At 33.6% G+C, this 14116-nt stretch overlaps 1 protein-coding gene across 1 annotated transcript; it reads right to left on the bottom strand.

The window, feature by feature from the left end:
- Positions 1-3045: 3045 nt before the first annotated feature.
- On the bottom strand, positions 3046-11049 carry LOC136821615 (dr1-associated corepressor homolog). Its single transcript, XM_067077834.1, has 13 exons — positions 10967-11049; positions 10458-10587; positions 10114-10263; positions 9608-9821; positions 9233-9327; positions 9053-9105; positions 8191-8272; positions 7232-7302; positions 7099-7149; positions 6379-6440; positions 4678-6106; positions 3318-3543; positions 3046-3098 (listed from the first exon to the last, which is right to left on the bottom strand). Exons 1-13 carry the CDS (start codon positions 11009-11011, stop codon positions 3046-3048), a joined length of 2661 nt encoding a protein of 886 aa, XP_066933935.1. The 5' UTR covers positions 11012-11049.
- Between the last annotated feature and the right edge of the window lie 3067 nt (positions 11050-14116).

Genomic DNA, 14116 nt, shown 5'->3' with positions numbered 1-14116 from the left:
CACGCTTTTTTTATAAAAATACCCGAAAATATTGTTTTTTGGGGGTTTTAAGCTTAATAAGCTTCAATCGGAACTCTCCCATTCTCGCATGAAGCTTTTTCGCTAGCGTTTTTTATCATACGGCAATTCTTATTCGCGCTTTTTCTGTATTGATCATTCAATTGGTCAATTTTCAGCCTTTTTCCTTTTTCTAATCTTCTTTTTGAACATTCTTACGAGCATTTTGAAATTGAACACTCGTTCACTTTTTCTTTTTTAATTTCTAAATACCTAATTTTCAAATTTTCAAAGGTCGCACCTGGGATTCGAACCGCGAACCTCTTGTGCGTTAACCCAGTGCCTTACCGACTAAGTTTCTCAACAGTTATGAATCAACAAATTAAACACTTTTTTCATTTTCGGAATTTTGTTTTGATCGTAAGCGGAAAAGTTTTTCTTTGTTTCTCATTCCTGAAGACCGTAAAAAGTAATTTAATGTGAGAAACCCAATGCAGTCATTGACTTTCTCAATCAAAATTGTTTACTTTTTTTTGCGTTGACAATTTCAAATGTTGACAAAAATTTTTAAATAAAAAAGCGATAGTGTGGCTCGCCTACCCTATGGCTTACCTTATAGCCCACCAAAAAAAGAAATAATTTAGACCTTCGGACCACTTTTTTCCGATTCTGCACCCAAAAAAAAAAAAATTATCAAAACTTGTGAACAATTTTAATTTTTTCAGGGGTGTCCATGGCTTGCCACCGAGCTCAAAAGGGATCCTTTAGCAGTAGTGTGGTGGGTGGATAAAAATTCCGACAAACTGGGGAGGAAATTTTCAGAAAATGTTGATTTTGGCGCCCCCTTAGAATTTGTTTTAACATTTTCAGAATGATAACAATCGAATCATTTTTAGAGTTTTAAGGTGGGCCATAACGTATGGCCTACCCTATGGCCGAGCCACAGAGGTAGGCCAGGTTTTCGACTGACCCTGTCTCGTTCGTTTTGTTTGAATTAGTTATTTGTCATAATTAGGACTTCTTCTTCTCCTGTATAAACGGATTATTTTACTATAATTTATTCATTATGCGTGCCACATACTGATTAGAAAAGGAATCAAGAAAAAGCAATATCGTGCCTTCGTGCGACTTGTGTTTGTCTTTTGTAAACCGATTTCATTATTTTTCATAATTAGGACTTCTTCTTCCGTATAATAAGCCGATTATTTCATTGTTATTTACTTAATATGTGTGCCACACTGATTAGAAAAGGAAATGTAGGATAAACCATTTTTTTTCCGACGTCGGCTTCCTGGTACCCATGCCGATCCAAAAATTGTGAAAAGGCGAAACGCGAGGCGGTGAAAAGGCGAAAGGTACACGTTCTTTATAAGAACAAACTATATAAGAATATAAGGCTTCGATAACCAAAATGTTAAGAACAAGTTACGAACATTTGAAGGCTTCGTGGAATCTAACACCCGACTTTCCAATAAATGGCAAAAATAAGAACATGTTAAGAACATTTTTAGGCTTAAAACTCAAAAAGTTAAGAACATCAGAAGGCAAATCAATCAAAATTTTTGATGCTCTTATAAAAGAAACGTGTACACATTGTTAAAGATAGTCATAACAAGAACTCAAATCAAATTTTTTATAAGAGCCAGTAAACTTTTGGATGATGCTCGGCTGTTCTTAATTTGTTGAGACTTTTAGCCCAAAATTGTACTTATCTTGTTCTTATTTTTAAGGCAAAACTGAGATATTATAAGTTCAGTTTAATGATTGCGTTTTGCACTCTCACATAAACTGAATAGAATACAAAAAACATCAAAATAACCAAAAGTAATCGGTGAAATAACTAGCCATGAAACAACCTTCTTTTCTTAATGGTATAAGGCATAGATTAGTTGGTCAATCAATTAGTTGGAAGGGTAAGTAAAACAATCAAAGTTTCTACAGAAAATATCACCTTGATAAACAAAACGCTGCCCTTATTACTAACAAGTAACTCCACCTTCAAATTAACCAGAAAAAGTCAGGAGATTTTTTGACATAAATCATTCCAATGAAGTGGATACAGTCGCTCTCATGTTGTCTTCTGACCAGCCATCAAAACCGTTGGAAAACCTACGGATCCGGCGAGACTCGAACTCACAACCATGCCATTCGCGGGCATTTTCTCTATAATTGAGCTACGGGTCCATGTGGAACCCGGGGACTCAATTGCCACTCGGTAGAGCTGGAAGTGAATCCTTGTCTACTGACTGGTCAGAGACGGTGATTTGGGAGAAATCCATCTCCACATTCATGATAAATCATTCCATAAGGGCTAAACCCGAAATAACTAGTTTATAGGAAAACATCTAGACATTCAAGACTTTTATACCTACAATCAAAGTCATAATATTTGAGAAAAAAGGGAAATTCCCACGAAATCTTACAACCACAAACGATTTGGAAGCGCGCTAAATTAGGCTGGAAGGGTAGAGTTTTAACTCTTAGGCTTAAGGCCTTAGGATCTGAGGAGCTAAAAGTTCAAGAATGGTCCAATAGGGCTCAGAATATAGCCTGGAAGTCTATAAACCCCTCCCGAATGGAAATATTCGAATAAATTTATCAATTCACCCAAAAGCGACTTTCTTGCTCGAATTTTAAATTGCTGAAAACGAGGAATTAACCAAAATTCTCAATACATTTTGACCGAGATTGTAGGGGAAGTACATAAATTGCTTGCCATTAGGAAAATAAAGAAATACCATACCTATGCTATACATATATTTCCAGTTTCTCGGCTATTGATAATCCAGCAAAAAATCAACAATCCAGAGTTCCTGTAAAGACAAAGTGAAAAAATCAGGCAACTCCAGTTATATCCAGGGAGTTCGATACTTCGAAAAATCAATATCCTCAACAGTGGGGGTAAATTTTTTTTCTGGAAAGCCCAATAGATTCATAAATATTTGGCTTTAGCAAATTACAAAAATTACAAAATTGAGTTTTTATTTTGCCCTTCCACTGATAATCTAGATTACAAACAAACAAATAACTAAAACAAAAAACTTACAATTATATTTCTGCATCAATTTTTGGCATTCTTGAAGGCCATAACATTTTTTTATCTGAAAAGAGAATGGAAGAATTTATTAGTCAAATGTCAGTCAAATGAAAAAACAAGGAAAATCAATTCTAAAATAATTATGAATTTTGCCCCTTGTATTACAATGAATTGAATACAGTCGCTCCCATGCTGTCTTCTGACCAGCCAACAGAACCGTTGGGAAACCAATAAGAGCAACTGTATTTACTTCATTGTAATCCTAATACAAAGGGCAAAATACATGAGTCATATCTGTGGTCACAACATCCCGCTGGTGTAGTAGTTGGTGAATTCCAACACACAAGCAATGTGGAGATGGATTTCTCCCAATTCACTGTTTCTGTCCAGTCAGTAGACAAGAATTCACTTCTAGCTCTACCGAGCGGCAATTGAGCTCTCGGGTTCGACGGTTCTGGTGGCTGGTCAGAAGACAATATGACAGCGACTGTATTCACTTCATTGTAATTCTAAAAAAGTGGATTGCTGTTGCAAAATTCATCTTTGACTTTAAGAAATTTAGAATAATACAACACTATTTTAATTGATTTTGATTATGGAATATACATCTATTATTTTCAGAATATACAACTAAAAGTTATGAAGCAATATAAAATAAGAGATTTAGGACACGATTTAATCTAAATATAGAATTTACAATAAAAACTAAGATTATCAAAATAATAAAAGCCCAATAAAAGCTAAATAAAATCATGTCCCGGGGGGTACTACCCTTGTCGACCGACGGGGGTGCTCCGCTGAGGTTCGAAAAATGGACCCTACGTGGGACTCGAAATTTGCGAAAATGTGACCCTGAATGGGACTGAAATTCCAAAGTTTTCTAAAATTTTCTACTTTTTCCAAAAATGGGCGCCCTACGAGAGACTGATTTTTCTATTGTGGTGTTTTTGCGACCCTACCTGGGACTCGTGAAGGTTAAAAAAGGTACCCTGACCAGCGGAGCATCCCCGTAACCCATCTTGCCCTAGTACCCCCCCCCCCCCCCGGAATCATGTACATTTCCTTCTGAAACTTAAACTTGTGTCAAGAAAAGAAGTTGAACATGGTTGTTTGAAATTAAAAAGGTTTGACTCAAATAAGATAAAAGTATGTAATGTATTTCAAGAATATCAAAATCCAAAATGACCTCTTATTGTATTATTGAAATAGTCAACATAGTCAAATTATGACCAAGCCAAATAGCATCTCAGTAATTATTAAAAAATTATGTAATGTCATCTTGCATTGAGATCCAAAATCAACTTTAAAGGGATTATCAGTTGATTTTTAATATTTGGCTTAGAGATACCTTTTGTGGTCCTACGAAACACCTCCAAAGTTTTTGACCCCATTATTTTCCAAAGGTGAGATATTCGACTCTGAATTTTCAAATTTTCACTTGAAAACAATAGAAATTCAACGTTAATTAAGACTGTGTAAAAACTTATTTTTAGAGATTTCGAAGTCATCAAAAAATAGGTCAAAAGGTATCTCTAAGCCAAATATCAAGAATCATCTGTTAATTCCTTTTTTTTAAATACAATTTAAATATCTGAATCCAAACAGTTTCATTGCAATCTGTCTAAACACATATTAACATGTACTTCAATCATACTCTTATCCAATGTTATTGAGCATATGGGACAAGAAGCTTCCTCTCTTTTCCCATAATCATGGTCAGGAACTAGTATACTATTAGTTGGTGTATTATGAGCTCCCGAAGGATTATAACTGGCACCAGTGTTGTTTGTATTTTGGAAAGTGTTCATTGCATCGTGGCTCCCTGAAGGCTTGTGCATAACACTCATCACATTGTTATGAGCCCCTGAAGGGGAGGGACTAGCATTAGTAGAAGAAGACTTTTTAGAAGTCTTTGTTTTCGTTGCGGAAGTACTAGAAGATTTTCTGTTGAAAATGGATGGTAGGTCATCATCTTCTTTATCATTATCCAGACCCTTACCAGTACACAAAACAACATGGACAGCAATTTTATATTTATTGATTTGTTTGTTACAGACAGGACATTCTTGAGTATCGCCTTGGTGTTGGTGATTCTCCAATGAACCGTTAGTTGTTGAAAGATTCGGACTCACTGTAGATGCATTAGAACCCATCTTGTTTGCTTGTCTATTGACACTTGAAAGATATGGAGTAGCTGCAAATGCATTTGAGCTTGGTTTATTATTGAAAGTTTGTGGTGTTGTCTCTGTTTTTCCATTACACGTAGAAGCATGTAGTTCAATAATAGTGGTACTCATGAGTTCAAAACACATTGGGCATTCAACATATTGTGTATTATGTGAGTTATTCTTTTCTTTGGAAATTATGATATCATCGTCATCATCATTTATAGAAATAGAGTTCTGAAAATTGTCCCTTTTGAAATTTGTGTCTTTTGTAACAACTAAATCATCATCGTTATTAGTAGTATCATCCTCAAAGTCACTGAGATTCATGTCATCAAAGAAATTATCACTATTGTTATTAGATTTTACATTTTCGTTTTGGTTGTGATCGAGAAATAGCTTCTTTGAGATTGGAGAATCACGTCCAGTTTTTGTACTGCTTAAGGATGATGTTTTGGACGCATGTGTATTGATAATTGGTAAATTAACAGGTTCCGGTAATTTAGCTTTAGCTGCCTTACTAGTAGATCCTGACCGTTTACGTGCAAATAGTTTTGAGGAGGATTTCAATGTTATTGTAGCTGTAGAACTTGAGCTTTTGGGTTCAAATGCACTGTTAGATCCAAAGCTTTTTGGTGTTGTTGTAATATTTGACCCAGAGCTTTTAGGTATTGTTTTATCATACCAACGAGATTCAGGGCTAGAGGATGCTGATGAAGCTGAAGTTTCACCAGCAGATGTTAATTTTGCTGACATTGATGGTGTTCTTTTATTGAAACTTTGTATTGATTGATCCTCATCTGACATGGTATAATCAAAACATATGGATTTTCGATTTTGTCTTGGTTTAGTCCTGGGAGTCGCTGTACAGATTTGCTCATGGATTTCCATAACTTCGATTGAAAAACTAAAAAAAGTAAAATAAGTTAAGATTAACTTTATTGTTTCTTGGTTTTGCACAATTAGTCATTCTAAGGGTTAGTTGTTGGTTTATTTACCCGAGATTCAGTTTTTGATTGAAAAACATGTTTGACTTACTATAAAATAATTATTCGGTTAAACATATACCAGCTCAATTTTTTTAAGTCCTCTTTAAGTGAGTTTCATAAGGTGAATCCTTAAAGTGAATAGTAAATTTCTTTTATTTTCTTTTGAGTTTCTGGATTATTTATCTACTACCTGACTTCGCATTTTGTACATTTTCGTTCAAGACTATTCATATTTGGTGGAGTTGATGAAATCTGAAAACATAATTAAAAGTACCTATATAAGAGAAGAAATTTTTGAAGGGAAGAAATTTTTGTGATTCACAGCTCAAAATTTAGTTTCGTTGAATTTAATTTTGCGGTTGAGAGAATTTTTTGTTTACAAAATGGCATATTTCAGAGGTGGTTTTTTAAATCCAGAGATTATTTGTGATACGGATTTGTCAAAAAACCGCAAAATTAAATTCTGCAAAAATTTGTTCCGCAAAAATTTCTTCCCTAAAGGTACTCTACAATGGCGTGTAATTTATGCCTATTAATCAGCCAAAGTCAGAATTCTAACGAAAAGTGATGTTATTACCCGAGAAGAGAGGAAACATAAAGAATTCTGTAGAAAGAGATTTTTCTGTATGATACACTCAAAATGACCATGAAGTTATTCATTTCGACAAATGGTTTGTCATTCTCAGCCCTTTATATCTTTGCTGATACAGTTGACTTTCTCTAATTCAAACTTCACGAAGCAAATTTTTTTTATATTATGACAAGACTCAAATTTGGGCTGATTTTCTATTAGGAAGATTAATTTGAATAGTAGAGGTGTGAATCACAGAGGATTGACCTTTGCATTCATTTACTTTTTAATAAAAAAAATTGTAAAAACTTGTTATATATTAAGTTTTTAAAATATTACCTTAGCATTGTTTTTCTCTGCTTGTAAAGTTTTCTTCATTTCAGTAGCAATCTAAAGAAGAAAAATTGGATTAGTGAAAATCTGATTGTTTATCAATAAAGACAGGAGCAAGATGTAAATAAGTAATACCTACATATACAAGAAGTTTCTTTTGCTGCCTTGACAATTTTTGTCCTCGTTCTTTTTCAATCATTTCTCTGTATTCTAAAGAGAATAACAATTTTGGTTAAAAACAGTCATTCCAGGAAAAATCTAATCTTAAGTCCCAGTTGGCAAACAATGTTGTTTCAACGTTCATCTAAAATTACATGGACGTCAGGGGGGGGGTACGCAGTTACTACAAGACATGATGTGTAGTAAGTGCTTTTTCAACACTTTTTTTCAGGACCACCACCCTTTGCAGTTACTACACCTTGGTAGTAACTGTTTTCAGAAAAGATTTCCAGGTACCACCCCTGTTTTGGAGTGATATCATCAAAAACATGCTCGAAATTACCCTAAATTGCGATTATTTTTCAACCTAAAGCCATTTTTGTGCTAGATTTTCTTTTAATTTACTTGGCTAACAGCTGTTGAGAACATTTCAATGATAATTAGGGAAAGCATAATTTCAAAGCTGGGTCTGAGAAAAATTTCAAATTTTTTTTCGTCCATTTATAACAAAAATATTTTTTTTAACAAAGAATTTTTTCACAAAAAAATTCATTTTTGGTGAAAAATTTTGAAAGTTCTTTAAAAAGAATTAAAATATATAAGCACTTACTACACCAAAAGTGCTAGCGTTAGTGTTTGGCACCACCCCCAAACAGCAGTTACTACACTGTGTAGTAACTGTTTTCATAACTTCTGAATACAGCACCACCACGGTAGTAAGTGTCATACTGTCTTGTAGTAACTGCGTGCCCCCCCTTGTGGACGTTATGAACGTTAGATAAACGTTAAAAGAACGTTGTGTGCCAGCTGGGGTATGTATAAAAGGTAGGTGTTATCAGAAAAAAACAGCAATCTTTATGAATTTTTTCCGCAAGGATAAAATAATAATCTAGTTTGAGTAATTTTCGAAGTATAACAGTTCATGAAATTTGGGAGTACCTGCCATTAGGATTGGCTTCCCCAATTTGATGGCTTCATCAAAACCAGCTCTATACAAAAACTCTTCTGCATCATTGAGGAACTAAAATTGTAATATTGAAAGTTTGCTCAATTATTATACAAAAATATTAAAATCAACCTAGTATTTCATGATGTCTTCATTTTTCAATATTTCTGTTGATTCTATTCATTAAGGAATAAACGAAAAACAAGCTACATGCTGAATGGACCTACCTAAAGGCTATAGTGTAATAAAAAAAATAGAATAATGGCAACAATAGTCAGACAAACTAAAAATCAGAAAATAATACCAAGCCAATCGCGAGAAATACTCATTTCCCCATAAATTTACTGAAGGGTATTTTTGTTTCAACAAATAAGAAAATCGGAATTTTACTGCAAGAAAAAAATTGCGGAAAACCTTTCCCTCTATCTTTATGTTAAAAAAATTAGAATTATTTTTTTCTATTACCACACCAATCGCCATTTTCCCTCAAAACGACTAAAGGGAAAAATCACATCAGCCACATTTTAGGCCACCTAGCACTCTATCTTTCTGCCAAATATCAGGAAAAACTAATGAAGCAATTTTGCACAAAATCCAAAAAACCCTATTTTTAGGCAGTTTTGGCCCAAATTTGCCCCCAAATTTTTTTTTCAAAAATCGGGCTCCGTCACTTTTTAGGCATTGCTATTTTGCATTACTGTGCTACAAATGAAAAAAACTAATGAGCCAGTCCCGAGAAAAGCTTGTAACAGACGAACGGACGGACGGACGGACAACGGTCAAATTAAAGGACCTCCAGGTAGGTGCAAAAAGTATACAAGCAGTGAACAAAGGATAAGAAAGTAATAAACAAACCTTCAACTTTTCTGACAAATATTTGGTTGGGCTTTCTTGAATTTCATTTGTAACTAAATGATAAAAAAATGTTATACAGTTTATGCATCAGGAATTGTGTGCGAAATTTAAATTCAAGTATTTAAAAAAATAATAAAGAACCATGAAAACTATGCTGAAGAATAATTTCAATAAACATACCTTTTGTCTTTGTCAACATAACTTGATGAGGTGATTTCAGTATAGGTGATTTAGATTTCAATGCCAGTGTTTTTCCAGGCTTTGGGGAGACCAGACTTAAATAACAAGGAAAAAGATGATAACTGGTTTTGTTTAAAAGAATAACTAGATTTCTTGTTTCACATAGAACAATAACTGCTTTTCAACAAGAAAAACACCATTCATTTACAAGTTCTTTTGCTTCAAATCTTTGAGCATTATCTCGTGTCTAGAATAATTGCCAATGAGCAAAAAAAAAGACATCATTATAAAGATACAGCAAAGTGAAGCAAGCTTCTTTATGATCATCACAGATGAAAAATTGTTGAATCAATTAAATTGAATCAGAAAACTCACCCAGTGTTATTAAATCCGAAAAACGAATTTAGTGCAGATTGATTTGACGGTTGAGGAGGCTTTGCTTTTACATCTTTTGCTTGATTAGTTCCAGAACTACATCCCCTTACATTAACAAAGCTGATGCCATATTGAGCATTGGGTTTGTATGGTTGGCGGCACACTATCTTCAGGACATCCCATTTTTCATCTCTGACATCAGCCATCATTCTATCTAAAATTTATTAATTATAGACTTTTGATTTTTTTTTTCCAGGTCATATTTTTAAAAATATCTAGTTGTTGGCAAAAACAGGTTCTTTTTCCACTAAAAAGGCTTTATTACCACAAATTCTTAGTAATTTGAGAAAAGGCACGTTGTCACAGAAAAATAAAAATACAAAAATATAACTGAGAAAACAAGATGACTTTGATCCTAAGGGAAAAACATTGAGAGAATAAACAGATAGGATCTTTATCCTAAATGTAAGATCTGATTAAAACATTGATAAAAAAATCAAATTTACCTTGTTTGAACATTTCAACTTTACATTTATTTTCCCCTGATTTACTTTCTGGCACAGACATGAATGTGAAAGTTGGTATTAGACTTTTGAAGTCATTTCCTTTCAGAGAATGACGTACTAAGATATCTACATAACAGCTACCACTGTTCCCTATAAATAGATTAAAATAAATTTTCAAATACTCAATCAGTTTAATAACATTTAGTTTTTGTCCAAAGCTTGAGAGAATGTTCAGGAGTGTTTTGAAATATTTCAGTGTTAAACAAAGCCAGTTGTTACCTTTCTGCCATTTAAAAAAAACAATGTGAAAAGTTCCACCTTGTCTAATGTGCAAGTCATCTTACCTATATCAATGAAGTGAATTGTTGTTGCTCTTGAAAAAGATATTTCAACTTCAGCCGATTGATGAGGATTGTTTCTATCACATAACCATTTTCCGGATTTGAGCAAATTCTTCGAAGGATAATTTGGATCCTGTAAATAATGTTGAATAAGTAAACAAAAATGAAGGGTTTTTAATTTTGGCTCTTTCTAAAATATCCAGTTCTAATTTGATATAAGATAATATGAAAATTTCTCAATTCTTTCAGACTTATTTTGTAGTTTTAATAAAAAATGGCTGCTTTTAACATATATACTCTTATTGAAACTTACTCCAATGCCTAAAGTTCTTGTTAAAAAACTTACTTTTTTACTGAAATAATGATGCAAGATCTTCAAAGGGTTTTTTATAAAATATCACATCATCCAGTATCCAACCAGGATTACTCCCGGTAGGATAAAGTTGGTGTGATATTTCGGGACATTTGCGATTGTTATCCTAAAACAGCTATGTAATTAAAATTACAATTACCTCAGAGTTAAACCTCAATATTTCTACAAATTTCACTTGGCTCATAATTGGGATTTTCTTTATTTCTTTTTGTTGATGTCAATTCTAAAAATTTAATATGAAATATAAAATAAATTGGTTAATATAATTTGATATTTCATTTTACAGTAGACTGAGACTCAAATAGGATGCAATTTTGGATGATCAAAGACTGATTTGCTGCATCTAAATACTACCATTTTAAAAGAACACGCACTAACCGAGAATTCGGCCAAATTAAAAAAGCTACCCCCGCAGAACACCCCTAAATATCCTCACATGGGGTGGAAATCGTTAATCTGTCAATCATTTTCTTGAGCGTAGAGTATGTGAAGCAATTCTAGTTTTAAGATAATGCCAAGGATCATCAATGGATAACTATTCAAGTATCATTATCCCTTTATTTTCATTTTCTAGAACTTTTGCAAAAAAATAAAAAAATACAGAAAACTGAATTTGAAAGACCTTCTATGTGGCATTTTTTTGCAAACTTAAAAACTGATCTTTGTCCTGCTGTTGCAAGACCTTAGCTTGCTTGCAGAATTGGATACAAAAAAGGGGATGTACCCTGGGAAAGAAATGTAAAGACTTTCACCCAAAGATGTGTTTTGAATCTATCACAAATGGAGAATTATTTTCTGAAGACTGTCGATTTGCTCATGTAAAAGGACTAGACATGGCTTGGCAGCAGGTTTTAGGTGACCCCTAAGCCAATGACACGTCAAATTTTCTTGAAAATCCTTTTCAAACAATCAAACAAATACAACAGTTAGTTTAGCTTATTGTTAAATAGAATAAATGCCTTCCTAAGAAATAGGAGGCATTCCATAGTGAAGTTTATGATGAAAGAAAAACAAGTTCAGAAAAAAATCACCAAACACAGAATCTAGCCCCCTGGTCCATCTGAAAAAATTTAGGTGACCCCTAACATGGTTAGTCCCCCCTAGCCACAGGCTAAAATCAGGTACCAATTGCTGCTTGACCTTTTAGCCCCCCCCTCAGGCCAGGGAAAACAAAGAATAATCATATTTGCTCATCTCTTAGAACAAGCATTTCAAATAACCATAACATTAGATATAAACTCAAACTTAAAAATCACCAGCGAAGGTAAAAAAATAATCCGTATTCAGCTGACGGTAAATTATTCTCCTGGAAATAGAACTGCCAAATGATCAAATCAAAACATTGATCTTAACCCCCTGATTTACAGCAGCTTTTACTAATGTCTTGGGCTTGACCTTGTATATCAAAACAGGGGTTTTAATATTTTCTTGCACAGGAAAGAATGCATGACGTCATAATTACTGCTTTCAGTTTGCATGTTTTGAAAGTTTGATGTGTGTACTCTGTCTTCGTGGAATTATTGTTATAATTATGGAGTTAGTATTTATTGTTTAACAGAGATACAAAGTTCACCATTATATAACAGATCAACGAGACAGATATGAAAAGGATAGTATACAGAGAGAAAACTTTCAGATCAAAGAACTGAGAACCCTCACACCTCATGGATTGAACCAAGAACTCAATCTTCTCCAACCGAGCGCCTAAGTCGGATCTACACGTTCATTCTAGACCGAATTCAACTTATCAGATGGCCCCATTTACACCAACCTATTTTCAAACCTAAACCGCCTAAAGTGACGTATTTGTCCAAATTGATGTCAAATAATTTTGTATAAAAACACTTTTTTTCTATAGAAATATCATTCCCTTGAGAATGGACTGAGTCCGAAACATGTCGGGAAAAATCAAAATATAACAGCCACATTCTTTTTCACCGTTCAACACATCTTTTATTGTTCTAATGATTATAATCAGTTAGGGAAGCCATCTAGGATCCTGCCAGTCTATCAGCCAGCAAAAACTAAATGACACTTGTAAACTTAAGTTTCTAACCATTTTCCATTAAAAAAAACAAATGAAAACATTACTACTTCCAGGGGGGGGTCTTGCAGTTACTCCTTGACACTATGTGGAGTAACTGCAATTTTGGACATTTTCTACAGACACCACCACCCTTGCAGTTATTCCATAGTGTACTAACTGATTTTACCCTCAAAATTGGTGTATACCACCCCCAAAAATGCCAAATTTGGCAATTTTTTTACTGAATTCCTCATTTTTGATACCATTTCACTGGGTACGTCTTATTAACGACCGTTCAAGAGTTAAATATCTCAATCATTTTCCAAATTTGTTAAAATATTTTTCATGCCTTGATTGAAGAAAAAAATTTGATTTTTTTTTGACTTTTGAAAAAAATGTTTTGAATTTTTTTGCTTCCGAAATTTTTTAAAAACCTAAAATTTTAAGTGAAAAATTGAAAAATGTGCTCACTTAGTACACCATATCCTACCAAAATCGACAATTTTGGGCTTAGGCACCACCCATGTTGCAGTTAGTCCACTGGTGGAGTAACTGTTTTCCCAAATTTTGGTTTATATACCACCACGGTAGTAATTGTCATAGTGTTTATATAATAACTGCATGACCCCCCCCCTGCTACTTCCCAAAACCTGGAGACCAAAGCAAATGGTCTTCCTTGATGAGTGCGCCCTTTTGGGTCTATTGTTAACTCATTTAAAATGTGACGGGACTTATAATGGAGCCGGTAGGAGTTTGTGTTGATAACGTGTGTTTCAACTAAAAATTGAAAGCAAAATTTAGTTTCATAAAAGTTGAAAATTTTAAGAAAAAATGACAAAACTGAAGGCTAGAAAATCTCAAGAAAAGTCTAGAAATAAATCAAAATGCCTGGAAAAGGTTTCTAGAAAAGCACAAAACGGCTAGAAATGTCTAGGAAAAATTGCTAGGAAAATCCTTAGAAAATGAATGACAAAATGTCTGGGGCAAAATATGCCAAATAATATATCAGAAATGAGATAAAAAATACTATCTTACCAGCATGCGAAACTCAAATGCGATGTGAAAAATGCTCCATAAATCCACATATAAATGTAAATAATGTGAATGCTATAGTTAAAACAAACCAAGCCACATAGTAAAAATCTCATTAATCTTTGATTCCATGAGAAACTCAAACTTTAAATTCTCAAAATTCAAAGTTGAAAAAGATGTCAACACAACATCTCAATATTTCTCTTCAAAAGCTCTCATAAGAATGAATCT

This window comes from Clytia hemisphaerica, unplaced genomic scaffold, assembly GCF_902728285.1.
Source record: "Clytia hemisphaerica strain Z4C2 unplaced genomic scaffold, Clytia hemisphaerica genome assembly, whole genome shotgun sequence".
In the NCBI taxonomy this organism is placed as follows: Eukaryota; Metazoa; Cnidaria; class Hydrozoa; order Leptothecata; family Clytiidae; genus Clytia; species Clytia hemisphaerica.
The sequence above is the reverse complement of the archived record's forward strand: the minus strand, read 5'-3'. Positions and strand labels throughout refer to the sequence as shown.